The sequence below is a fragment of the Poecilia reticulata genome, chromosome 6 (genome assembly GCF_904066995.2).
Source record: "Poecilia reticulata chromosome 6, P_reticulata-male-v2, whole genome shotgun sequence".
NCBI classification, from domain to species: Eukaryota; Metazoa; Chordata; class Actinopteri; order Cyprinodontiformes; family Poeciliidae; genus Poecilia; species Poecilia reticulata.
The window spans coordinates 28,533,352-28,556,211 of NC_088835.1; the positions used below are offsets into that span (position 1 = coordinate 28,533,352).

General features: G+C 40.8%; 2 protein-coding genes across 2 annotated transcripts; one reads left to right on the top strand and one right to left on the bottom strand.

Annotated features, from left to right (window-relative positions):
* Positions 1-1,124: 1,124 nt before the first annotated feature.
* Positions 1,125-17,486, bottom strand: aars1 (alanyl-tRNA synthetase 1). The gene is made up of 20 exons (XM_008412566.3): positions 17,347-17,486; positions 13,151-13,308; positions 12,859-13,047; positions 12,561-12,706; positions 12,024-12,215; positions 11,643-11,787; positions 10,933-11,078; positions 10,732-10,840; positions 10,496-10,646; positions 9,189-9,313; positions 8,934-9,078; positions 8,543-8,721; positions 7,816-7,929; positions 7,535-7,741; positions 6,501-6,685; positions 4,978-5,086; positions 4,187-4,300; positions 3,912-4,118; positions 2,872-2,985; positions 1,125-1,866 (listed from the first exon to the last, which is right to left on the bottom strand). The coding sequence occupies exons 2-20, from the start codon at positions 13,292-13,294 to the stop codon at positions 1,687-1,689; spliced, it is 2,901 nt and encodes a 966-aa protein (XP_008410788.2). The 5' UTR covers positions 13,295-13,308; positions 17,347-17,486; the 3' UTR covers positions 1,125-1,686.
* A 985-nt stretch (positions 17,487-18,471) lies between these two features.
* exosc6 (exosome component 6) lies at positions 18,472-19,769 on the top strand. The gene is made up of 2 exons (XM_008412565.3): positions 18,472-18,775; positions 19,117-19,769. The coding sequence occupies exons 1-2, from the start codon at positions 18,498-18,500 to the stop codon at positions 19,661-19,663; spliced, it is 825 nt and encodes a 274-aa protein (XP_008410787.1). The 5' UTR covers positions 18,472-18,497; the 3' UTR covers positions 19,664-19,769.
* The last annotated feature ends 3,091 nt before the right edge of the window (positions 19,770-22,860 follow it).

Here is a 22,860-nt window from a genome sequence, read left to right on the forward strand (position 1 = left end):
TTATAGAATTTTCTGGGTTTCAAACCTCAAAAATTTGAAGAAAAAAAACAAACAAATGTAATAATTAATGAAAAGTGGATACAAACCATAAAATTAGATTTTTCTTTACATATTTTGCAGCGTCAGCCGACAGAAGCAAATGTTTGGGAATCTGGTAAAAACGACCGGAAACGTTTCAGTAAAAGGTTTTATTCTGCAGCGGTTCTGTTGACGGTAGCAACCAGGCCCGGTCCGATCCTTTCACACGTTGGAAGCATCAGCACTCATGTATTAACCACTGGAACATCTGTAACTCGTGACTCCGCTTTGGTTTTTCTGCTGTTGTGAAAATAAAAACTTCATGAAACAAACGAAGCGTCTGGGAATTTAATCCTGGAAATACGAGACGCATCTCGGATTTAATATTTTAGATTATAAAATAATAAAAACAAAACAAATTTATGCCTGATATGTAAACAATGAGCAGGTTTTAAGTTTAAAATGAGGAAAAACGGAATGAAGGACAAAGGAAGTAGGACACAAGGAAGAACGGAAAGGAAGGACACAAAGGGAAGTAGGACACAACAAAGGAAAGAATGAAATAAAAGAACACAAGGAGGAAAAGAAGACAGGAAGAGTACAAGGAAGAAGGAGGAAGGACACAAAAGAGAAATAGTGTAAGGAAGGAAAGAAAGGACACAAGGAAGGAATTAAAACATAAGGAATGAATGAACAAAGAAGAGAGGAAGGGTACAAGGAATGAATTAAACAAGGAAGGACACGAGGAGGGAAGTAGACAAAAAAAGGACACAAACCTTTAAAGAACAAGGACACATGGAAGGGAAGGAAGTAGGATACAAGGAAGCACACAAGGCAAGAAAAAGATAATCAACGAAGGAAAACAAAGGAAGTAGGAGACAAGGGAAAAAATTAAAAGAATTGAAGAAAACAAGGGAGGAAACAAGGGCCTAATGAAGGAAGCGAGTCGCCATCACTTGATGTTGGTTTAATAACATCGATCAGCATCAGGAGAGGCTGGCGGCTCATTAACTGCCGTCCATCTTATTAAAGTTCCAACGGTTTGTGGTTTTGCTCGCCGACCTTCACATGAGCGGCTCTGAAAGGAATCGCACAGGAAGCGGACGCTTTCGCCAGGCAGGTTTATTCCATCATTATCGACACCAAGCAGCAGCAGCAGCAGCGATGATCAGAAACTCTAAATGTCAGTGGGGAGTTTACACAGACATCATTTAACACAGACATCATTAATCATTTTACAGCAAAATCATAAAAAAAGAGTTTTTTAAAAAAATGATAAACCAGTTTCTACCTGGTTTGGATCAGATTAAGCTTCAGAAGATACACAGAATAAACCCAGAACTTGTCGATGGTGTAAAGACTCAAAAGGAGGAGGAAGCATTAAAACGGGCGGATTATCAGGAGCTGAAGTAATTTGAGTTATTTTCCCTCAGCCGCACGGACCTAGCAAGATGCCAACGCTAGCATTTCTTTTCCCTTCTCACTTAAACATGCAATTAAGTAGCGAACGCATCTCCTTCCAGGTAAAAGTGCATGAGAAGACGCTTCGTATTCAAGCTCCACCCAGACTCAATAAATACGAGTGGCTCATTTTCTGCTGGTTTAGTTTTCTGTCTGACCTACATGGGGAAGAAAAAAACGAGGAAAACGGAGATGGAGTATTTCCCTTCAGTTTTCTCCCAGTTTGAGTCGAGCGAACTCGTTAGCCATCTGTAGCGCCTCCTGCAGGCACTGCGTGTTTCTGCCCGTCGCCTGTGCCGACATGTCTTTGCCGCCGCCTTTTCCGTCCAGCAGAGGGCACAATTCCTGAACCCACTCGCTGGCCTTCAGGCCGCGGTTTGCCACGTCCTGCAGAAGAAGAGGGAGAACTTCAAAATCAAAACATTCCTGAAATGTGTCTGCGATCAGCATTTCTAAAGCAGCTTTCATGTTTCCATGAAAACTGTTAGCATAGGGACATGGACATGCTACGGTAACGTTAGCAAAACAAGCATAGATAGGCTAAACTAAGCTAATGTAAGATCATGATACATTAGCTTAATTTGGGCTGAACTAATCTAAACAAATAAAAACAACTAAGCTAAAATTAGATAAAGGTTAAGATGGCAAGCTAAGCTACCTAGGCTAAATGAAGCCAAGGTGGAAAAAAAATAATAATTAAGATTGACAAAGCTAACGCTGATTAACCTGAGACAAGATATAGAAAACTAAGATAGGTCAAGCAAAACTTTTTAACCAAAGGTGGATTTAGCAAGGCTAGGCTACACTACATTTAGCTACATTAAATTAAGCTAAGCTAAGATAAATACTGGTAAGCAAAAGTAATAGAAATTTAGCTAGAATTAAAAAATCAGCTAATAAACCAAATTAAGCAGTTTGACTAAGGCTGCAATAAGCTATGCTAAACTATAAGTTAAAGAGGCTAAGAATTTTAGCAAAGCTAAACTAAATTAAATAAATAAAAAAAATTTTGAGGTAAGTCAAGGCAAGATTAAAGATTACAAAGGTAGCATAATGTAGCTTTACATTAAAATTAATTAGCATGAATCAACATCAACTAAGAACCAAGAACAGCTAAGATAGACCAACCTAGACTGTACCTGGGTGAGATTAGGGAGGGTAAACTAAACTAAGATAAACTAAATTAATCTAAACTAAATTTAGATTTGGTAGGAAAATAGATAAAGGCAATTTTACCAACTCTTTGCAAAACTAAAAATTGTTGCTCTATATGTCAAACTTTTATCTTTTTCATCATTCAATCCTGTTAATCTGATGCCAAATATCCTAAAAGTCCAGTTTTAAGTAAGTGAGTTATTCATAAGGGATGATTGGTGTGGATGAGTGTCGTACCTGAGGAACCTGACACAGACAGGTGATTTTACCAGCATCAGGGTCAACAGTGAACAACATGGCGGCAGTCTGCGGCGACTGGCTCTTCAGCAGCTTCAGCGACTCGTTTAGAGCCTGAAGTAAAAAATAACACGTTGGATGTTATTCTTCACATCTGGATAAAGGGAAACAAGGTGACTCTTTTACATGCCATCCATCGCCGCGGCGCCATGTTTAGTTAATGGAACAATTTGTTAAATAAAACAAAACCTGCAGGTGTAAATATTAATTTAGTGCAGTTCACCACAGCAAAAGGAAAAAACAACACAGAAAAACCATGAAAAGAAAAGTTGGTTGCTACGACTTGTTGCCGTAGCAACCAACACCACCATTATATGCACCAGGACTAGACACCAAAAAAAAAAAAAAAAAAAAAAAAAACTCAAACGTTTCCCAAACATTCAGTCTGTTACAGTTTTATGTTTTCAACCATGATATTTATTTAGCGATTATCAGTGTGGTTGATCAGCTACCACTGCTAATAGCTAAGCTAACACTGCGGTGGTAGATTAGCTACCACTGCTAATAGCTAAGCTAACACTGCGGTGGTAGATTAGCTAACTGAGGCACCTGCTCTACTGATGATTTGTCAGAGTTGGTGTTCATGTCGCCTGTTTTTCCTTTATAACTGAAACACACAGAATTCCACAGAACATCTACATGTTATGTTTGTCATAGTCAAGCTAGCATAACTGAACTACTTCAGCTGAAGTAGTTCAGTGTCATTGTCCTTAGATTTTTTTTTATTAAAACTTTTTCCTGACCTTGTTTTCTAGTTGACAGTTAGTAGTGAAGCATTGCCTCCGTTTTTCTTTCATACATTTAAGATTTATGTTGTGAACTTAACAGCTAAAACCGATGCTAGTCAGAGCTAGCGAGCAGCTTTCTGCCCTCCAGCAGGGCGGCGCTGCAACGCAGCGATCAGGCAGTTCTCTACACTTAAAAACACCAAACGGAGCTTCGTGTCATTTTAAGTATTTTATGAACCCTGTGCCTCTTACTTTTGCTGAGGCTCCGGTTTCCATCTCCATGATGAGCAGCGGCTGGTTGGGGTTGTTCTCGATCTCCTCCTTCGTCTTCTCCAGGACTCTCTTCTGGATGTCGGCCTTGTAGCTGCGGTCCAGGTCGTCCATGGTCTTCTTCAGAGCCTTCAGCGCCTCCCTCATCTCGTCCTTCTGCCACTGAGAGATCAGGGCCGTGCCTATGGACTGCAGGCGACACCGAAGCGTTAAAGCGGAAACAAAGAGCGGCTCTGAAGCGCCGAGACGCCGCCCACCTCGGTCATGTCGGCGATTTCTTTCTGCACGTCTTTGTTCGGGGACGTCTGCTGCTTCACTTTGTCTCCCAGAGCGGACAGGGACAGACGCAGGGCGTCGGCTTTCCGATGCGCCTGCAGGAAAACGAGGAGGGAAGGAGTCAGAGGAGGAGGAAAAACAAGAACAGCAAAATCCACTGAGGAAGATGAAAGACAATGAAAACAAAATGTCTTCAGGGTCGGAGGAGACTTTTCCTTTCAACCTCATTAAAGTTTCACCAGCAAAACGTGAAAATTAGAGAATTCCTACTTCTGTGTTCAATTCTTTCGTTGTTAAATTCAGTAAAAATTTGCCAATCAGCAACCAAAATAAGAATAAAATTAGGCATCAATTGGACTCGAGTACAAATTTTAAATTTACTTCATTGCAGGATCTGTAATTAATTCATCACTTTTTAACTGGAAACTTTTTAAAAATTGACAAAATAAGCAACATTTTCAATTCAAAAACACTTTGCTGGTAAATTATCGACAAAAAAAAGGACAAAAATCAATCATGATTTAGGTAAAAATTAAATAAATAAAATCACCAACTTTTTTTTCCTAAAACATTATTTAAGTTTAAATAAATGACATTTTGTGCTAAATATTTTGGCAGAAAACAAACAATAAAAAGAATCACTAACTCTTTTTTTCCTAAAAGATAATGTAGGTAAAGAAAATAAAGGAAGGTGACGACATAATAAGTGCTTCATTCTGGGAGACGGCAGCGATTTTTTATATTTTTAATTTGCATCATGCGAGTCTCCGACCTTCTGGGCTTCAGCTCCCGTCACGGCGACGATGCGGCGGATGCCCTTAGCGATGGCCTCCTCTGAAACCACGACGAAGGGCGCAGCGTGACCCGAGTTCTGCAGATGGCTGCGGACAGAGGAGACAGCGGCGCATTACTGACCGAGCTGCAGAAAGAGAGCAGGAAGCAGCAAGACGGAGGAGGAGGAGGAAGAGAGGAGGAGGAAGAGAGGAGGAGGAGGAGAGGCGGCTGATTCAGAGCGACAGCAGGAGGCGTCAGGCAGCAGAAATCTAATACTTTAATAACAGAAACGCAGCAGCAATCAGCAGCTTTTAGAGAAACTGGACATGGAGGCCACCAGGGGGCGCTGTGGCCGCCACCAGGAGGCACTGTGGGGGGGGCGCCACCAGGGGGCGCTGTGGGCGGGCGCCACCAGGGGGTGCGGTGGGGGGCGCGGTGGGCGTCACTAGGGGGCGCTGTGGAGGGGCGCCACCAGGGGGCGCGGTGGGCGTCACTAGGGGGCGCTGTGGAGGGGCGTCACCAGGGGTTGCAGTGGGGGGGGGCGCCACCAGGGGTTGCAGTGGGGGGGGCGCCACCAGGGGTTGCAGTGGGGGGGGCGCCACCAGGGGGCGCTGTGGGGGGGTGCCACCAGGGGGCGCTGTGGCCGCCACCAGGGGGTACTGTGGGGGGGGGCGTCACCGTGGGGCACTGTGGGGGGGGGGGGCGCTGGGGGGGATTCTGAAGCTCGTTTTCTGATCGTCTGCCCGTCGATTTTATTTATTCCACAGAATCTGAACAACTTGAGGAGTAAAACATTTACAGACAAATAATGGCCTTTTCTCATCTTTAATACAAAATGTTTCTATTGTGGTTTTTTATTTCTCTTCATTTGCTGCGTTTTCAGCTTATGCTTTAGTTTTGAGTCTCTACACTCCAGTTAACGAATAAATTAGCTGATAAAAATCAATTAATCACAATTAATGCTAAATTTATCAGATATTTTTGGCGCTCATTTACTTTTAACCCTTAATTTCTTGCTTCATTGCTGGGTTTTTTTCTGCTGGAAGTATTGAAGTTTTCAAATATCGACACTAAAGGAAAATTAAATGTTGCTGTAGCTCATTTAGATAAAGAGCTGCTGTTGCTGTGGGAAGGAAAAATCTCGTTTTCTATCATTTGCAGGTTGAAATGTGTGAATCTTGAGCATTTTTTTAAATTCAACTTGATCACCATGAAATGGGACAACGGCGCCACCTGCTGTAAGGAAGAGGTAAAGCTCGTTTTCCTTCCACTTGTAAAAACAAAACTATTTCCATCCTTCATTTGTTTTCTATTGGAAAAACTTTATCCCTGATTTATTGTGGAAAAATCGTCAGAAACTTTTGTTAAATCAAAATGAGAGACGTCTTCTTTAAACTTTACCAACACTCTGTAATAATATTTTTGTATTTTTGTACTGCCGTATGTTTCCATACTTCTCTATATTTGCAAACAGAGATATTTTAAATAAAATGTTTAAAATCGATCATGCTCTCTACTCACGTTCCGCCGCAGAACTCGATGGAGGCGAGGGACCCGGCGGGACTGTTGGGGTCGTCCAGCAGCTCCTGGACCGGGGTGCCGATGGAGACGACTCGGACCGGGTCGGGGTAGGTCTCGTCGAACACGGCGCGCAGACCCTGGATGGCCTTGGCCTGAGCCAGCGGGGCCTCCATGGCGTACACCGGCTGCAGAATCAAAATACTTTATATAGTTTTAAACATTTTTGGTTTGAACAAACTTTTGGCCCCAATTTAGTTCCATAGAATGCGTTTTATAAACTTTTGTCAACAATGCCCAACTTCAGTCTGTCAGTTTCTGGCCAACCTAAACTTAAATTAACCAGATTTACTTTAACTAGGACAACAGATCCAGTTTGTTATTCATATTTTATCTGTTTTTCTTCTGCTAAGTCTAATTTATCCAACCTGAACTATTATAATTATGGATAAATCAGATTAAATAAATCAGATAAAGTGCTAAGTTGTTCTGCAGCATTTTATTTAACCTTTTTTTAACAGAATATTAGAAAAAGTTCTGTCTACTAATCTGTTTATTATCTTATTATTAATATCTTACTAATTTTTATTAAAATAATTATTTTATTATTCATTTTAATAATTATATTAATACATTTTATTATTGGTAGTTATTAATAACTAATATTATTGAATATTAACACCTTTATTCACATAATAAAGGTGTTAATAATTAATAAAAGGAGATTTTATTTTATGTTTTACAGAATCTGAACCAGGTGAAGCTAAACCTGCTATTGGAGAAGTTCTGAGTCAAACACACAGAGAAGATTTTTCATCTTAAAGTTCATATTTTTGTACAGTTTTGGTTTAATTCCTGCTCTGACTGTGTTGTTCTTTCACCAAATGGAGTCGGTAAGCTCCGTGTTAACGACTGATCAATAAATTAGTTGACGATTATTTCAGTAATCGATTCATCATGACTAATCCCTGGTTTAGATTATCTTAGATTAGCAAGATTACAAAAGTCAAAGCTTAAATTCGGATCTTTTCACCAACCTTTGCATCTTTTATCATGGCACAAGCGATCTCCTCGGTGCGGCGGATCTCTCCGGTGCTCAGAGCTCCTTTGGCTGTGAAGTCGAAGCGCAGGCGATCCGGAGCGACCAGCGAGCCCCTCTGGTCCGCCTCGCCCAAAACGCCGCGCAGGGCGAAGTTTAAGATGTGCGTGGCCGTGTGGTTGCTCATGATCGGCCGCCTGCGAGCCTGGAAACACGAATGTTTGTCGTTTTCAGCCGCAGAGACGGAGAAGTCGGAAAGAAAGAGGAAAGATTTCCCACCTCGTCGATATGCAGGGTGACCCGGTCTCCGACTTTCAGCGTTCCGTAGACGGTTCCGATGTGTAGAACGTAACCGCCCCGGACCTGCGTGTTCTTCACGGTGAACTCCATCCGCTGCAGAGAAACAAACGCAGCAAACCTGAGGTCAGAACCAGCAGAGAACTGGAAATAACTGCTTCTCCAAGGGAAAACATTAAACCAGGTTTTATTGCCAGGTTGGGTCAAAGGTCAGAATCTGACTATTTTCTGACAAATAAAACGTCTGCCTGTATAAAATTAATTAAAAAACTTTCAACTAAAAAAGTTGTTTAGAGCTGAAAACTTAAACGACCCCCTGACAAAAAGAAAAGCTTCTAGTTTTCAATAAATTCCTCCTCCAGGAAAAGTGTTTTTTAAGGAACCATCGTTTTATTTCTGCCATTTCTAATCTTTAAAGTAAAATTATTTAAAAATGAAGGAAAGCTGGTTTTCAAAATGAGAATGAGTAGTTTTATTTTTTATCATAAATTCTGGGACAATTTATCGTCCAGTTCAGCCCTAATACTCCACCGTACAACTCAAATGAAAAACGCTTTTTGAAAATGTTTATTTTGTAATTTCTTTTTTAGAAAAGAAAGTGAAGAAATGTATTAAACTGGTTTTAAAAAAAACCCGAAATGTCATCATTAAGCCAAATATCCCAGCATAATGAACAGTCCACGCTTAACTCTACGTTTGTGGCACCTACATCCTCAGAGCTGTCGTCCTCTCGCAGCATGTAGCCCTCGTCGAACGTCTGGCCGCCCTGCTCCGCGTAGAAGGACGTCTGGTCCAGCAGCACGCCGCACTCCTGGCCCGTGGTCACGTCCTGGCAGAAGGCGCGGTCCCGCCGCAGAGCCAGCACCGTGGCGGAGGTCGGCTGAAATTCTTAAGACGACAGAAACCGTCAGCATCTGTGAGCGCAGCCGGAGCGCGCAGCCGCAACGCACAGCCGGAGCGCCCAGCCGCAACGCGCAGCCGGAGCGCCCAGCCGCAACGCGCAGCCGGAGCGCCCAGCCGCAACGCGCAGCCGGAGCGCCCAGCCGGAGCGCCCAGCCGGAGCGCCCAGACGCAACGAGCAGTCGGAGAGCATCACCAACCGTAGGTCCCGTTCTCCTCTGAGGCGTATCTGTATTTGGGAGAGTCGTCTGTGGCCGGAACCTGCTGGTTCCTCAGCTCCTCGATGGCGTAGATGTCCAGCATGATGTGGTCCTCGCCTCCGGCTCCTTTGCCCTGAGACTTCAGCTGAGAAACGCGACAAGTTACAAGTTCAGTACAGGAACTGATTTTAACTTAATAAGCCGTTAATGGATAATTGTGTGTAAGTTGATTGTTTTTTATTTCTTTCTCCTCACCTGTGCAGCTTTTTTCTCCTCCTCGAATGCGGCCAGGTTCACCTCCATGCCCTTCTCCTCGGCGATGAGCGAGGTCAGGTCCAGAGGGAAGCCGTACGTGTCGTACAGCAGCCATGCTGTGTCACCTGGGGAAACGTGGCGGCCGGTTAAAGCATCAGGAGACGAGCACACCTGAAGCTACGTTCAACCACAGGACTGCTGTATCATTACCTGGATTATGGAAAGACTTGTGAATGTTCGCATCTCGTTATCGATGCTACAACCTTTTCTCAAACTGACTGAAACACTCGGTAAGAGATGAGAGTTGAGGTTCAGCCCGTTCCAGCAGCGCTGGGTTTAAACTGTAGCTGGCTGATACGACTGTAAAATAAAATCGCCCATTTTCTTTCATACCAGATATGATTTTAATCTAATTTTTTCACATTAAAAATCTTTACATGTCTCCCATTTTACACCGATAATTCAGAGACATTACATTAATGCTAAAATTACATACGGGTGAAATTGTTAGTAAAGTTGCATTTACTGTATACGTTTGGATAACATAGATAAATGATTGTAAAACCTTAAGATAGGTTTCAAAATCATACTGACCAGTCTGTGCCAAAAGAAAAAACTGTAATAATAGAGATAATCAATCTACACAGCTCAGCTCTAAAAGAAATCTGCCCATCTGTTGTTAACAAACAACAGAAAATATTTCAAAAAGTGGCTTTTATTTCGATCATCCCTTCTGAGAGTTGCACAACAAACCAACAGGGCCAGGCTACCAGAATGTTTAATTACAAGAATATGATCATAATATTCACAGAAAAAGACACAATTATGAGAAAAAAGTTCTTTTAATAAGAAAAAAACTTGCATAATTGGGTTTCTTTGTGTTGGTTTCTCATAAAATTCTCCCAATTCTGCAGGTTTATTCTGTACTTCTTACTTGTATTAGTTTGACTTTATTGCCGTATTACTAAGACTGTATTCTTGTAATATTATGACTTCATTCTTGTTATGAAAAATGTAAAAAGTCTTAGAATAACATCTTGTCACAAAGTTGACCTGAATTCAAAGTCCAAATAAATAGAAACAAGATGGCGGATCTGGGTGTGGTGACATCACTCCGAACCACTCAGGGAGTGGATTAGTGAAAAAAAAAAAAAGATTTCCCAAATACTAAATCATCAAAAACCAAAAATTTGATTAATCGATAAAATCCTCCAGATGTTTAGAAATTCCCAGGTAAAAAAACGAGGAGAAACAGGAGAGCAAAGTCCAGGTTTTCACTAAATTCCTGCATCTAGGCTCAAACTCACCCGGGATCGTCTTGCAGTCTCCCAGGCTCATGATCTTCCTGTCCAGGATGCGGCGCCCTCTGCTGAGCGTTTTGAGGAACTGCGTCTCCTCCTCGTTTATGACGTCCTTCACCATTTCTGGGTCTTTTCTCAACTCTGGGAAAGCGTCGCCCTGCAGATTTATAGCAAATTTATCGTAAATTTATCACAAAGTAAAGAAAGATAGACCAGCACATGATAAGAGATGAAACTCTCACCAGAGAGTCGACCACCACATCCACCAGAGAGGCGAAGAATCCCCTCTGAGCGCCGAGCTTCTCATGGGAATAACGAACCGCACGACGCAGGATCCTCCTCAACACGTAGCTGGACAGAAACCCACAGAGACGAAGGTTAAAAGGTGGAACGATAAACAATAAATAAAAAAAAATAACATTTTAAAAATGGCTCCCACTCACCCTCTGCCCGTGTTGTCGGGCCGCCCGCCGTCCGACAGAGAGATGGTGATGGTGCGGGCGTGGTCGGCGAGGACGCGGTACGCCATGTCGATGCCGTCGACATCATCAGCGCCAACTTTACCGGTGTACGGTCGAGCCCCCGTACCCTGAGGACAAAATCATTTCCAGTTCATTCTGCAGAACAATCTGCTGCCAAAAATGCTTTCAGGAACAACATGTTGTCCTAGAAATTACTGAGATGGACGACAATATTTAGGCCTTTTCAAGGAATAAAGTGATAGAGGCATAATAATAATAATAATAATAATAATAATAATAATACACGTTTACTCTCTGAAATTTAATAAACTTTAGTTACATAAAAAAAAAAACTCCACACACTAGAAGATGTTTTAAATAAAAAAGAAAATAAAAGAACCATAATTCCTTCATTCCTGCTTTGGTTGTGTTTGTTTTAATTTTGAATTTATTTATTGTTCTATTATTTTATGTATGTAAACAAAATTGCTCTTCCAATTAATAATGGAAATTACATTTTAGTTTATAGTGCCGTTAATTAATTGGCTACTGCAGCAGGTTTAGCTCTTTTCCATCTTTTAAAACCTGAAATCAGTTTTTTCACATCCTGATTTGTGACTAAAGTCCTCTGATGTTTGTTAAAGTTGCGGTTTGCGTCTTCGGTGAGGAATAATCCAGGTGTTTTCTGGTACCTTCTGGATGGCCTCGAAGTATGGGACGAAGAGGTCGGTGTCGTAGTTGGACATTTTGTTCTGGAGGACGGAGACGAGGCGCTCCAGTCCCATCCCGGTGTCGATGCTCTTCTTAGGTAGAGGCTTCAGCTCCGTCTCCGACTCTCTGCAAACAGAAATGATTTCAGTGATTCTAGCAGAAAACAAGAAAAGTTTAGTCTGACTAATCTTCAGACAGCCAGTTTTTATTTATGTTTCTATCAAACATTAGATTGCAGTTTGAATATCAACAACTTTCAAGGACTTCAGAAAGAAATCCAGGACTTTTCAAACCTTTAAAACACCAAACTGAAGCATTTTCAATCATTTCTGGCACGAACCCAGCTGCTTGGTGCGGCTGACCTGTTGAACTGGATGAACACCAGGTTCCAGATCTCCAGCACGTTGGGGTCGTCCATGTTCACCAGGTGAGACGCGTCCCTGCCTCCGATCCGGTCGTAATGGATCTCACTGCAGGGGCCGCATGGGCCGGTGTCTCCCATCTCCCAGAAGTTGTCCTTCATGCTTCCCGGCAGGATGCGCTCCTCGGCCACACTGCAGCAACAAAATGGATTTTATCACTAAGGTGTAGCTTAAGGAGTGTTTACATTTCTGAACAGAACCGCATAAAGTGCTTTTGGAATCCCACAGCAGACTCTGTTTGGACGGTTTCTCCTCCCTGTTCTGGGATGGTACCGCCGTCTTTATTTCGGTATCGGCTTAAAATGCAACTAACCCCAACAAATCAACTTTTCTGTTGCTGATGAACTGTCAAAAAGGTTTTTTAGGGTTCCATCTTTACAGTTCAGTGCGAAGTTTGGTATTTCTATGTAAATTTCTTTAGTTAGAGGTGAAAGCCTCGCATCTGAAATATCACAGCAAGTTAAAAATCAGACTCACCCCAGATCCATCCAGATCTGTTTGCACTCCAGGTCGGGCTCCAGGCCTGCGTCGGCGTTTCCCCCGAAGTAGGTGACATACAGCCGATCGATGGGAATCCCGAACTCCTCAGTCAGCAGCTCCAGAGCCATTTTACAGGCCAGTTGCTGAGGGCAGAAAGAGGAAATCGTCAATTCAACTCAATGATGTTTTCTGTATCGGATCGGCCAATACTGACCCTGAGATATCGGTATCAGATTTGAAACCAGTTGATCTTCAGTTCGTCTCATTTCTGACAGACTAAACAAAGAGTCCGTACCTTAAAGTAGTCCCCGAAGGACCAGGACCCCAGCATCTCAAAGAAGGTGTGGTGGTAGACATCTTTCCCGACGTCGTCCAGGTCGTTGTGTTTTCCTCCGGCACGGATGCATTTCTGAGTGTTGGCCGCGCGCCGCAGCTTGGCCATGGGATGAGACGGGTCGATGGTGTTCAGGAAGATCGGCTTGAACTAACAGAAAGAATAAACAACAAAATAAAACACCTCTGAGGTCTGCTCTCCTTCCAGTCTAATAATAATCTGAAGAAAAGGTTGGAAACGTCCCGACTTCTACCTGGTTCATGCCGGCGTTGGCGAACAGCAGCGTGGGATCGTCCAGAGGAATGGTGGACGAGGAATGAACGTACTGGTGCTCATAGCGGATGAAAAAGTCGATAAACTTTTGCCGAATTTGAGCTGCACTCAAAGATGAATCCATTCTGAATCAGCTTTCTGAAGAACAAAAACAAGGAAGGTAACAAGGTAAATGGTCTATACCAGTGTTTCTCAACCTTTTTCAGCCCAGCGACCCCCCAACCCATGTCCATGTCCCTCACTGCCCCCCACCAAAGAATTTACAGGCTACTTTGCACTGACTATTATTTTATCATTAATATTACTATCACTATTGTAGATGTTTTGATTTTTATGCTCGTTTCTGTATTTATCATCAAAAATAATTTCCCAGAGAACAAAAAAGCCATGGGAATAGAAATTATTTTTACAGGCGTCTACAAAAAATTTAATGGCCATTCAACTTAAAATCTGTAGGCCTAACAGCAGCCAGTCAGAGAGGATAAAATATTATTATTCTTTGTCATTTTCTAGTTGTTAAATATTCCACAAAATGACCAGATAAAAGATGTTTAAACTTTGATCTATTTGCAAACGACTGAGCTCTGCAACATTAAAACATGGATAGAACTGTAACCACATTAATCATAGCTCTTCTTCTCTTCAGTGTTTGTCAGTTTCTGGTGGTGCAGCTCTGTGCTGCCTTCAGGAAAATGGGACATCAGAGCATCATCCATAAAATTTCACCCACATGGCATTTATTGTTCAAACCAGAGCTTTCAGTGGAAAAACAAAAGTTCCAGATCCTTTTAATGCCATACAAATATGAGACAGAAACATGGATTATATCTTTATATAGATCTGTCTATTGATTATAGATTAATAGTTTTACTGGACAGAAATTACAAAGAACAAATCTGGTTCTAAATCAAATCCTAATGAGTCAAATTGAAAGTGTCATGGAGTCATCAGCCTCATGACATTAACACTGACATGAAAAATAATATTGAAGAAATAAATATATCAAATCTAATTAAAAACATAAATAAGAGATCAGTTCTTTACTGTTATGGTCTGTAAGATATTTAATCTCAGTACTAGATGTGGTCTCAACAAACCCATAACATTTCAACAACATTATTTTACTTTTTATCTGGAAATAGTGTCTGTTTATTCTTGCCATACAGTCCTCTGTATTAATTATTGCTCAAAATGTCTTGCCATACCAGTTTATTCCTCTGTATTTACTTTAGTTTCTTAGTTTATTCTTGCATTTTGTTATTCATTCATTTCCATTCAGTTTCTTTTGGTTAGTTTTATCCTCTCTTGGTTTATGGTTGTGTTCACTTTAGTTTCTTTCCTGTTGCTAGATTTATTTTATCGTTTATGACGCTCACCATCAGTAATCTCATCACCTGCTGCGCCGCCTAATCGTCATGTTTTTCACATCATGTGTTGATTTTTCACTGTTCAGCGTCAGATTCTCTGTTTTTATGCCATAATTCATATCTAGTTTGTCGCTCCGTTTTATGTCCCGTTTCTCCTGATTCAGAGTTTTGCGCAATGTGCGCGTCTTTTTTTTTTTTACCCCCTAAGGTGCAGGGTGGTCGGGAAACGTAGCGATGGGGAAAAGGCAGACTGACATAAACCTTTGTTTATGTCAGGTTAAAACAACGAAAACTATTTCTGCATTCTGATTATTGAAATTTAAAAGTGCTGTGTTGTTCCATCACCCCCGTTTCATACCGGACCACTTACAGCACCGGTGTTAACGCTATAAAATGAACGCTCTCTATCGTGGTATCACCCATGGAGGGATTTCTTTATTTAAATGGGTTCATTTTTCAGAGGGATACACAGTGAGGGAGGGTATCGTGATTTTAGCTACCAGTAGCAGGAGAACAGAGCTGCACCATGAAGCTACAAACACTGAATAGAAGAAGAGCTGCCATCGATACAGTTGCAGCCAACCATGGTTTAATGTTACACAATACAGTTTTATCAAGTTGCTCAAAGTCTAAACTGGCATTGTTGTGCATTTAAGGTGTAAAGTTTACCTTCGACCAAACGCACCCCAAAGGCAACCCAGCGCCCCCCTTTTGTAAAAATGTCCGCCAGCGCCCCCTGCCGTCCTCTGAACGCCCCCTGGGGGGCGGTACCGCCCACGTTGAGAACCGCTAGTCTGTACAAAACATGCTCATTACATTTTTTGCGCAAAATGATTCTTAGATAATAAGATTTCATTCTTCTCACTTCTGCCTGCTTTGAGCTCCTTTCAAAGCAGTTGTGGCCTTTTCACAGAGGTTATTTGCCAAACAATCAGGAGGAGAACGTAGCAGAAATGAGGCTGCACCAGACTTCTGCTTTCCCTCGTTGTTCTTGTAGGATTTCAGTTTATGCTTTTCTCAGACACAATCATTCTCCTCGTGATGCTGAGGAAGCTCTGCAGTGGTGGCCACATGGTTCTGCAGAGCTTTCTGGACACTATTGCACATCCTGAAGCTTTCTGCAGATGAACCATCAGCTGCTCCTTTAGCTGCAACATTCTCAGCTGCAGCTTCCTGCATCTGGTGCAAAGTGATTTTCTAACACAAGACGACAATAATCCCAACACATTCTCTTGTCCTTCGTAGCTGATTAGATTTACTTAAACTGTTTCACAGCTTCACCTGTGCAGACAGGATGTTAGCTTATCAGTTTGGAATAAAATACTGATGAGAATGCAGTTGTTCTTTGCTGCAGAGCCGTTTTACTGCTAAACAGACCAAACATAACGGGATGTTAGAGAGAGAAACCAGCCACTTTAACTACTACTTCCCTCTACTACAGTAAATTTTTAAGACCTCGACCTTCGGTCTCATCTTTTTCCTTTTGGCGTCGACAGCTCAGTAATCCTAACAGACAGCTGAGTTTTAACAATGCAATTAGCTGCACCCTTCATTCAGCAGCGTACAAACCACACCTTTAAATTCACTACCTTTTTACACAGCAAAGTTGTGAGTGAAAAAGGATTTAATAAAAGTTTTTTGCAAAATGCATCAGAAACTTAAATAAAAACAAGATGATTTATTGATTTTGTCCTGTTTTTACCCAGCTAGATAAAAAAATGATTCATATATCAAATGTTTTGGCTTTTTTCACATTGAATAAAAAGAATTGTGGCTATACAAGCGTAGCTTCAGCATAAATCCCGCTGTGTGGAGTTAAAAAGGTGCAGAGATGAATCCTCCAGGGGAAAATCTGTGGATAACCAGGAACCCTCACAGCAGGTCTCATCTGCTCTGCAGGGCCCAAACGGGCCGGATGGAAAACAGCCTGCTGTCCCTGTCCTGACTACAGGGTCCGTTTATGATGGGATGGAAATATCAACCCCCTGTGGTTTACTGGAAGATGTAACTTGACGGAGCACATTGGGGATTTGACCTGCTAATAAATATAAATGCTATTGGTGTATACTGTGTAGATATTAAGATTCTTGGGAATAATCACTCAATCAGACAAATAGTGTCTCAATTATCAACAAGGCTAAATACTTCTGATGATATAATGCATTAAATTTATTATACTGTTCATTGGTTTTATAAGTTTATTCCACCACCTCTTTGTACTACAAAAACATGTTGTTTTACATAAAGAAGGATTTTATGATCATACCAAGCTGTAAACCGCAACAGTCAAACGTTTTTCTTCATCCCACTAATTTCCAAATTATATTATTTCTTTTATTCCATTCTGTATATTAGTACATTTGTTTTTGTCTTATGATGTGTAAAGAAATCACCTAAAATTGTACAGTATCTAATATTTTTATGGCTTTGAATAAACAAACACATAAATGGAGGTGATTGGTTTATTAAAACTGCTTTTAAAGCTTATTTGTGATATTTTCAAGAGAATAAAGTGTTTTAATTCTCCGGACAGAAATAGAAACTAACAATAGAACCGATAAACTGTATTTATACAACATGTGTAGAAAAAATGACACTAAACTGGTTTAACCGTTTGTTTTTTCACTCTTACCCGAAGAGAAACAAGCGGACATGACGTTAGCAAGCTAACACTTTAGTTAGCCTTGAAGGGCTACACCTATTTTTCCAGGCTAAATTCAATAACTCGGAGCTCATGTATCACAGGTAACCTGCGCAGACAAACTGGTTATTGCCGTGTATTTACACAGAAGTTCATGATAATACTCACAGAAGTCGCTGTTGTCACAGAATGAATCGGTTTCTGCTCCCAGAATCACCGCCTTGATCCACGCTGCTCGGCCAAAAGGGAAGCCTGAATCCAACGAATACGCCCATGAAGGCCGCTGATTGGTCTGAGGGCAGCGCTACGTCAGCAGTACACGATTCCCATTGGACAATGCCGCTGTCAGTTTTAGCCCATCCCGCCACATCAGTGGTATAAACTTCAGCGGCTCGGCTGATGCAATGGAGGAGACGCAGGTGCCAACGTTGGCACCTTACTCCTGAATCAGCTTTGATTTATTTATTTATAGCTTACTTTATTTTTTTTTAAAATACAATTTTATAACTAATTTTATTTACATGTATATTATATGTAATTATTTTTAAAAAATGTAAGAATTCCTTATTATCTTAATCATCGAGTTGATTGGGTTTAAAAAAATTTTTTTTTTCCTTATTGGTAATCATCTTCATGCCCATTTTCGTTTGCTTATCTTTTCATTCAGATCTCACAGCATTTTTTAATAATATTTTTTAGATCCTTTAACTGGGAAACAAATGTTCAGAAGCTGCTTTAAAACTGAGTAAAATTGATGTGTTGTCCCATCATATAAATGTTAAAAAATACATTGATGTTTGTGGTTGTAACATGATGAACGTGTAAGAAAAAAAAGTCCTGAGATACAAATACTTTTGTAATTGATTGATTGATTACACTTTGCTAAATCCAGAAAGTGTTGTCCAACCTTTGTTGTCAAAAATAAATGGGAAAAATAAAAAAATAAAACCAAGGACTATAAAACCCCCAAAATGTTTTGGAAAGTATTTAGTTGTCATCTAATACAGCAATTGTTTCTTGAAAAATTAGACTATTTTGCTTTTTTTTTTATATTGTCAATTTTATACATTATTGTAGAAATAAATGACACATCTCTAAAGAAGTAAATTATTTTAGTTTAAAAAAAATAACATAAAAATAAAAAAAAGTCTCCCTCCTCTTCTCTCAACTTAACATTTTTGCTCTAATGGCAAAAAGTTTGGACATCACTGGCATAAACATTTAAAAATACAATATTGGTCAATAGGCTCCCGGAACGTTTCTCCGCTAGCTGTTGTTCACCGGGGACCATTTTCTCTGGCTGTTCACTTCAGCGCGTCATGCCGACCGATACGAAGCGAGTTCGCGGGCCTGAGGCGTCTCAGAGTCCGCTCCTGTTCTGGTCCCGACCCGCCGAGGTTCTCCCTTCTCACGGACCCAGAGCGGACGGTCGCCAGCGGGATCAAGTTGACGTGCGGCCGGTGTTTGTCCGCTGCGGCCTGGTGAGTCAAGCTAAAGGTTCCGCTTACATCGAGGCTGGAAACACCAAGGTGCTGTGTTGCGTTTACGGACCGCGGGAGACGGAGCGGAAAGATGAGACTGACATGAAATCTGGACGGTAAGGGCTGTTTATTAATCATGTTTATTAATCATGTTTATTATTCTCAGTCGTCTAACTCACAGAAAGCGGGATTGAAATAAAATAAAAACTCTTTTTGAAAATATTTTCTGTTTGTAATTTATTTTTTAGAAAAAAAAACTTTAAAAAATCTAAATTGAATTGAGTATGGGAAAAAAAAATCTGAGATTTTACTTTCAAGCTGTATCGCCCAGCCCTGTAGTTTGTTTTCTGACTCCAGTCTGAAAACAGTTTTGGTGTGTTTTGACTCACTCTGTGTGTGTGTGTGTGTGTGTGTGTGTGTGTGTGTGTGTGTGTGTGTGTGTGTGTGTGTGTCTCAGACTGACCACTGACATGCGCTTCGCTCCGTTTTCCTGCCCGGAGCGCGGCTCCTGGATCCAGGGCAGCCAGGACAAGGACTTCTCCCTGATGCTCCAGGAGAGCCTGCAGCCGGCAGTCTGCCTCCATAAGTATCCGCGCTCTCAGATCGAGGTCAACGTCATGGTTCTGGAGAACAGCGGCTCGGTTCTGGCCCACGCCGTCACCTGCGCCTCCATGGCGTTGGCGGACGCCGGGATTGAGATGTACGACCTGGTGCTGGGCTGCTCAATGCGCCAGGATGGCGGCTCCTACGTGGTCGACCCGACGTACACGGAGGAGAACAGCTGGAGGTCGGGCAGCGGGGAGAAGCGGGGCGGGCTGACGGTGGCGTTCCTGCCCAGTCTGAACCAGGTGTCTGGGCTGCAGTCGGACGGTGAGATGGCAGAGGAGACGCTGACGGCGGGGATTCGGACCTGCATCGAGGGATGTTATAAACTGTATCCAGCCATCCAGCAGGCTCTGATCAAGGCGGTTCGCAGGGCGGCTCCACCACCAGCAGAGAGCTGAGAGACACTCTGGACCCTCACTTCTCTTTTGTTTTTATGTTCATTGACATCACTTGTTTTCTATCTGAAGTGCTACAGAAAATAAACTTCATTCCTCAATAGCTTAACACGCAAACCTGTTTTTATACACTAGTTGAACCATTGCTTCCTGAGTTTACTACACTGCAAAAAGACCAAATCTTACCAAGTATTTTTGCTCTAGTTTCTACTTCAGATATCTTAATACACGTGAAATGAGACAAAAGAAACTTATAAGTAGCTTTTCAGCAAGATATAAGGGCAACAATTCTCTCATTATGAAAAAATACTAGTTCTACTTGCAGATAATTTCACTAATGACATGGGAAAAATGCCTGAATTTAAATAATCTGCAAAGAATTATTGACTTAAAACGAGCTCCTATATATAAATATATATAGATATTTGCACTAGAAACCAGCCCAAAAATACTTGGTAAGATTTTGTGTTTTTGCAGTGTAGTAGAGCAAATAAAAATATACAATCAACCACGGTGGTGGTGGAGTTATGATTTTGAGCTGTTCTTTTTGCTGCCTTTGGATCCAACAAAAAAAAAAAAAAAGCTGCTAACTAGAGTTGTGTGACGATTATTGTGTGATTATTGGATAACTTGTGTTCAAGTAAAAAGTACTAATTCATCTGGCAGATATTTTCATTTCCATGGGAAAAATGTCTTTTCATAAGTGAAATAATCTGCCAGTGGAACTAGTGCTGGGATATATATATATATATATATATATATATAAAGTTTTGTCTTAATTCAAGTGTACTACAATATTTGCACTTGGAACTAGATAAAAATACCTGGTAAGATTTTGTGTTTTTGCAGTGTAGTGGTGAACATAAAATAATAGATATTTTTGGAAATTGCTGGTTGCTTTCTCAGATATATTCCAGATTTTTCCCGGAACTTAATCTGCAACTTTCTGGTTACTTTCCCAAAACTTACAGGGTACATTCAGAGACCAGCTTTACTAAATTGGGACTTACGTAGAACTTTCCAGAACTTACTGGATATTTTCCTGGAATCTTCTGGTAACTTCACAACCTAAAGTTTACTTTATGGAATCCATAAACTCCAGAAATTTCCAGAACCTGCAGAAAGTCACTCAGTGTCTCTTTATGGATCTTAAATGTGTTGTGAAGGATAAAAATGCCAGATCCTGAATTCTTGAGCTCTCATCTCATCCTTGCATGTTAGTTTAGTTTAATTGTCTAATGAATCACCGTCTGCTGAGAGAGAAACAGAGCAAACTTCAGAGTTTATTCACCAAAAAGCTCTGAATCCCTAATGTAAGCAGGGCCCAGCTGGGCCCACTTGGGAAGTTGTTATAATCCTCCTCTGACCTATAAACAGGAAAATACAGAATATAAAGCATCATGCTCCCATCTCCAAATAATACACCGACTGTGTTGTCCTTGTAAGGGAATCCACCTCTGCAGCAACTCCGGAAAATTCAAACTTTGGATCCGAATATTTTCTTTTGAAACAGAAATATCCACATAATTATCTGAACACTGAGCTGAACGCGACTTTTCCACCATTTATTTTTTACATGTTAACTCTTAGTTGGACTGTTTTGTTATAAACAAACAATACCAGCAGTTTCTTTTTATTATTTTTGACAGTTTTTTGATCCCCAATATAAAGCAGTCTCTAGTTAAACATATTAATAGCCATTATTGCCTTCAGTCCAGCTGAATAAAATTTATTTAGAACCAGAAAAACTATCTGATCTTTTTAAGAAACAATTTATCATTTTATGCACTTTATGAAATTTATTTTTAAACCTCTGCCATATTTTTTTCTGTTTTAAAACAAGGAAAAGCCCAAAACATTTGCAAAAAGAGGATGGCTACATGTCATTCTACAATGCAAAAATTTGCAGAAGAATTATGAAGATGGGAAGAAGCTCAGTTTTCAATCTAATCGCAAAAAAATTAATCCAGAATAATATTAAAGGCACTTTTAGAGTCTTTCAGTCGATATGGAGGGTGTCTTAAATTCATGTGTCTAAAATTTCTTAAATTCTTTATTACTATAATTAAATTAGCTTTAATTTTTTGTTGTTGTGGAATGACCATTTAATATTGTCTATTATATGAATTTATTTATATATTTTTTTACTCACCGGACTTTTCTTGTCAGGCAAAAGTTTGAGCCACCCGCAGACACTGCGCTCGAGACGGGTTACGGCTACCGGTAGCTAGCTGCTAACTAGCAAGCTACCAAAATCCCACAACCCTATATTTATTTATGTCTTAAGTTTAATTCAAAGTGTCATTAAAGATGTTTATAAAAATTCCTGAATTTGACTTCTTGTAACCTGCAGATGTCCTGAATGCAATTATTCTATGAAAAGAACTAAAAACCGCATTTGTTGTCAAAGACGAGTTGGTTCTAATTTTTAGCCCAAATTATGAAGCGCAATTATGGAAGATTCAAAGAGTAAATTGAGTATTGCAGAAGCAAACAATCTTCCCAAATATTTTTGGTCTGATCTTAGTACACTTGAATTAAGACAAAATTAATACATGAGCTTGTTTTAAGTAAATAATTAATATTGATGAAAAAGTAGAGAGCAGTTTTTCACTCAATTCTCATGTGAAATAATCTGTTAGTGAAACTAGTATTATTTAAAATGAGTATTAAAGAATTATTGACCTAAGACAAACTCCTATATCTCGCTAAAAAGTTTCTTTTAAGTTAGTCTCATTTCAAGTCTACTAAAATATTTGCACTAGATTAAAATAGGGTGAGGTTGTGTTTTTGCAGCGCAGACCGCTGTCATTTTGCTCAGTTTTTCTCTGAATTAATGCAGAAGTTAAAACCTGAGCGTCAGGATTTTATTACGAGGCTCATAAATAAGTGAACAGAAACTGTTGGAAATCATTTACTTTGTGTTTTTAATTCTGTGACCCCCTCGCGGTTTGCCTGTCTCCCTCTGTGGAGCAGCAGATCTCTGCGCAGGGCTGGACCTGCAGATTTCAAACAGCACATCAGCGCGTTTCTGGAAATGCTGCCCGGAAATTTGTCCAAATAAACACAGCTTGATTCGGCCTGGGTGGGCAGACTTATCAAGCACTAATTCTGTAAACATATGAGAGGAATGAGCGGGCCCCTCATTGGCTGCGGGCCGGAGGAAGAAGAAGGGGAGGGGGGGGAGTAGAAAGGGGGTG

Coding starts and splice junctions, on each gene's coding strand:
- aars1 (XM_008412566.3), bottom strand. CDS start 13,294: ATGGATTCATCTTTGAGTGCAGCTCAAATTCGGCAAAAGTTTATCGAC. Junction 13,048..13,150: donor CCAACGCCGGCATGAACCAG/GTAGAAGTCGGG, acceptor TCTTTCTGTTAG/TTCAAGCCGATCTTCCTGAA. Junction 10,647..10,731: donor ATGTGGTGGTCGACTCTCTG/GTGAGAGTTTCA, acceptor ATAAATCTGCAG/GGCGACGCTTTCCCAGAGTT.
- exosc6 (XM_008412565.3), top strand. CDS start 18,498: ATGCCGACCGATACGAAGCGAGTTCGCGGGCCTGAGGCGTCTCAGAGT. Junction 18,776..19,116: donor ACTGACATGAAATCTGGACG/GTAAGGGCTGTT, acceptor TGTGTGTCTCAG/ACTGACCACTGACATGCGCT.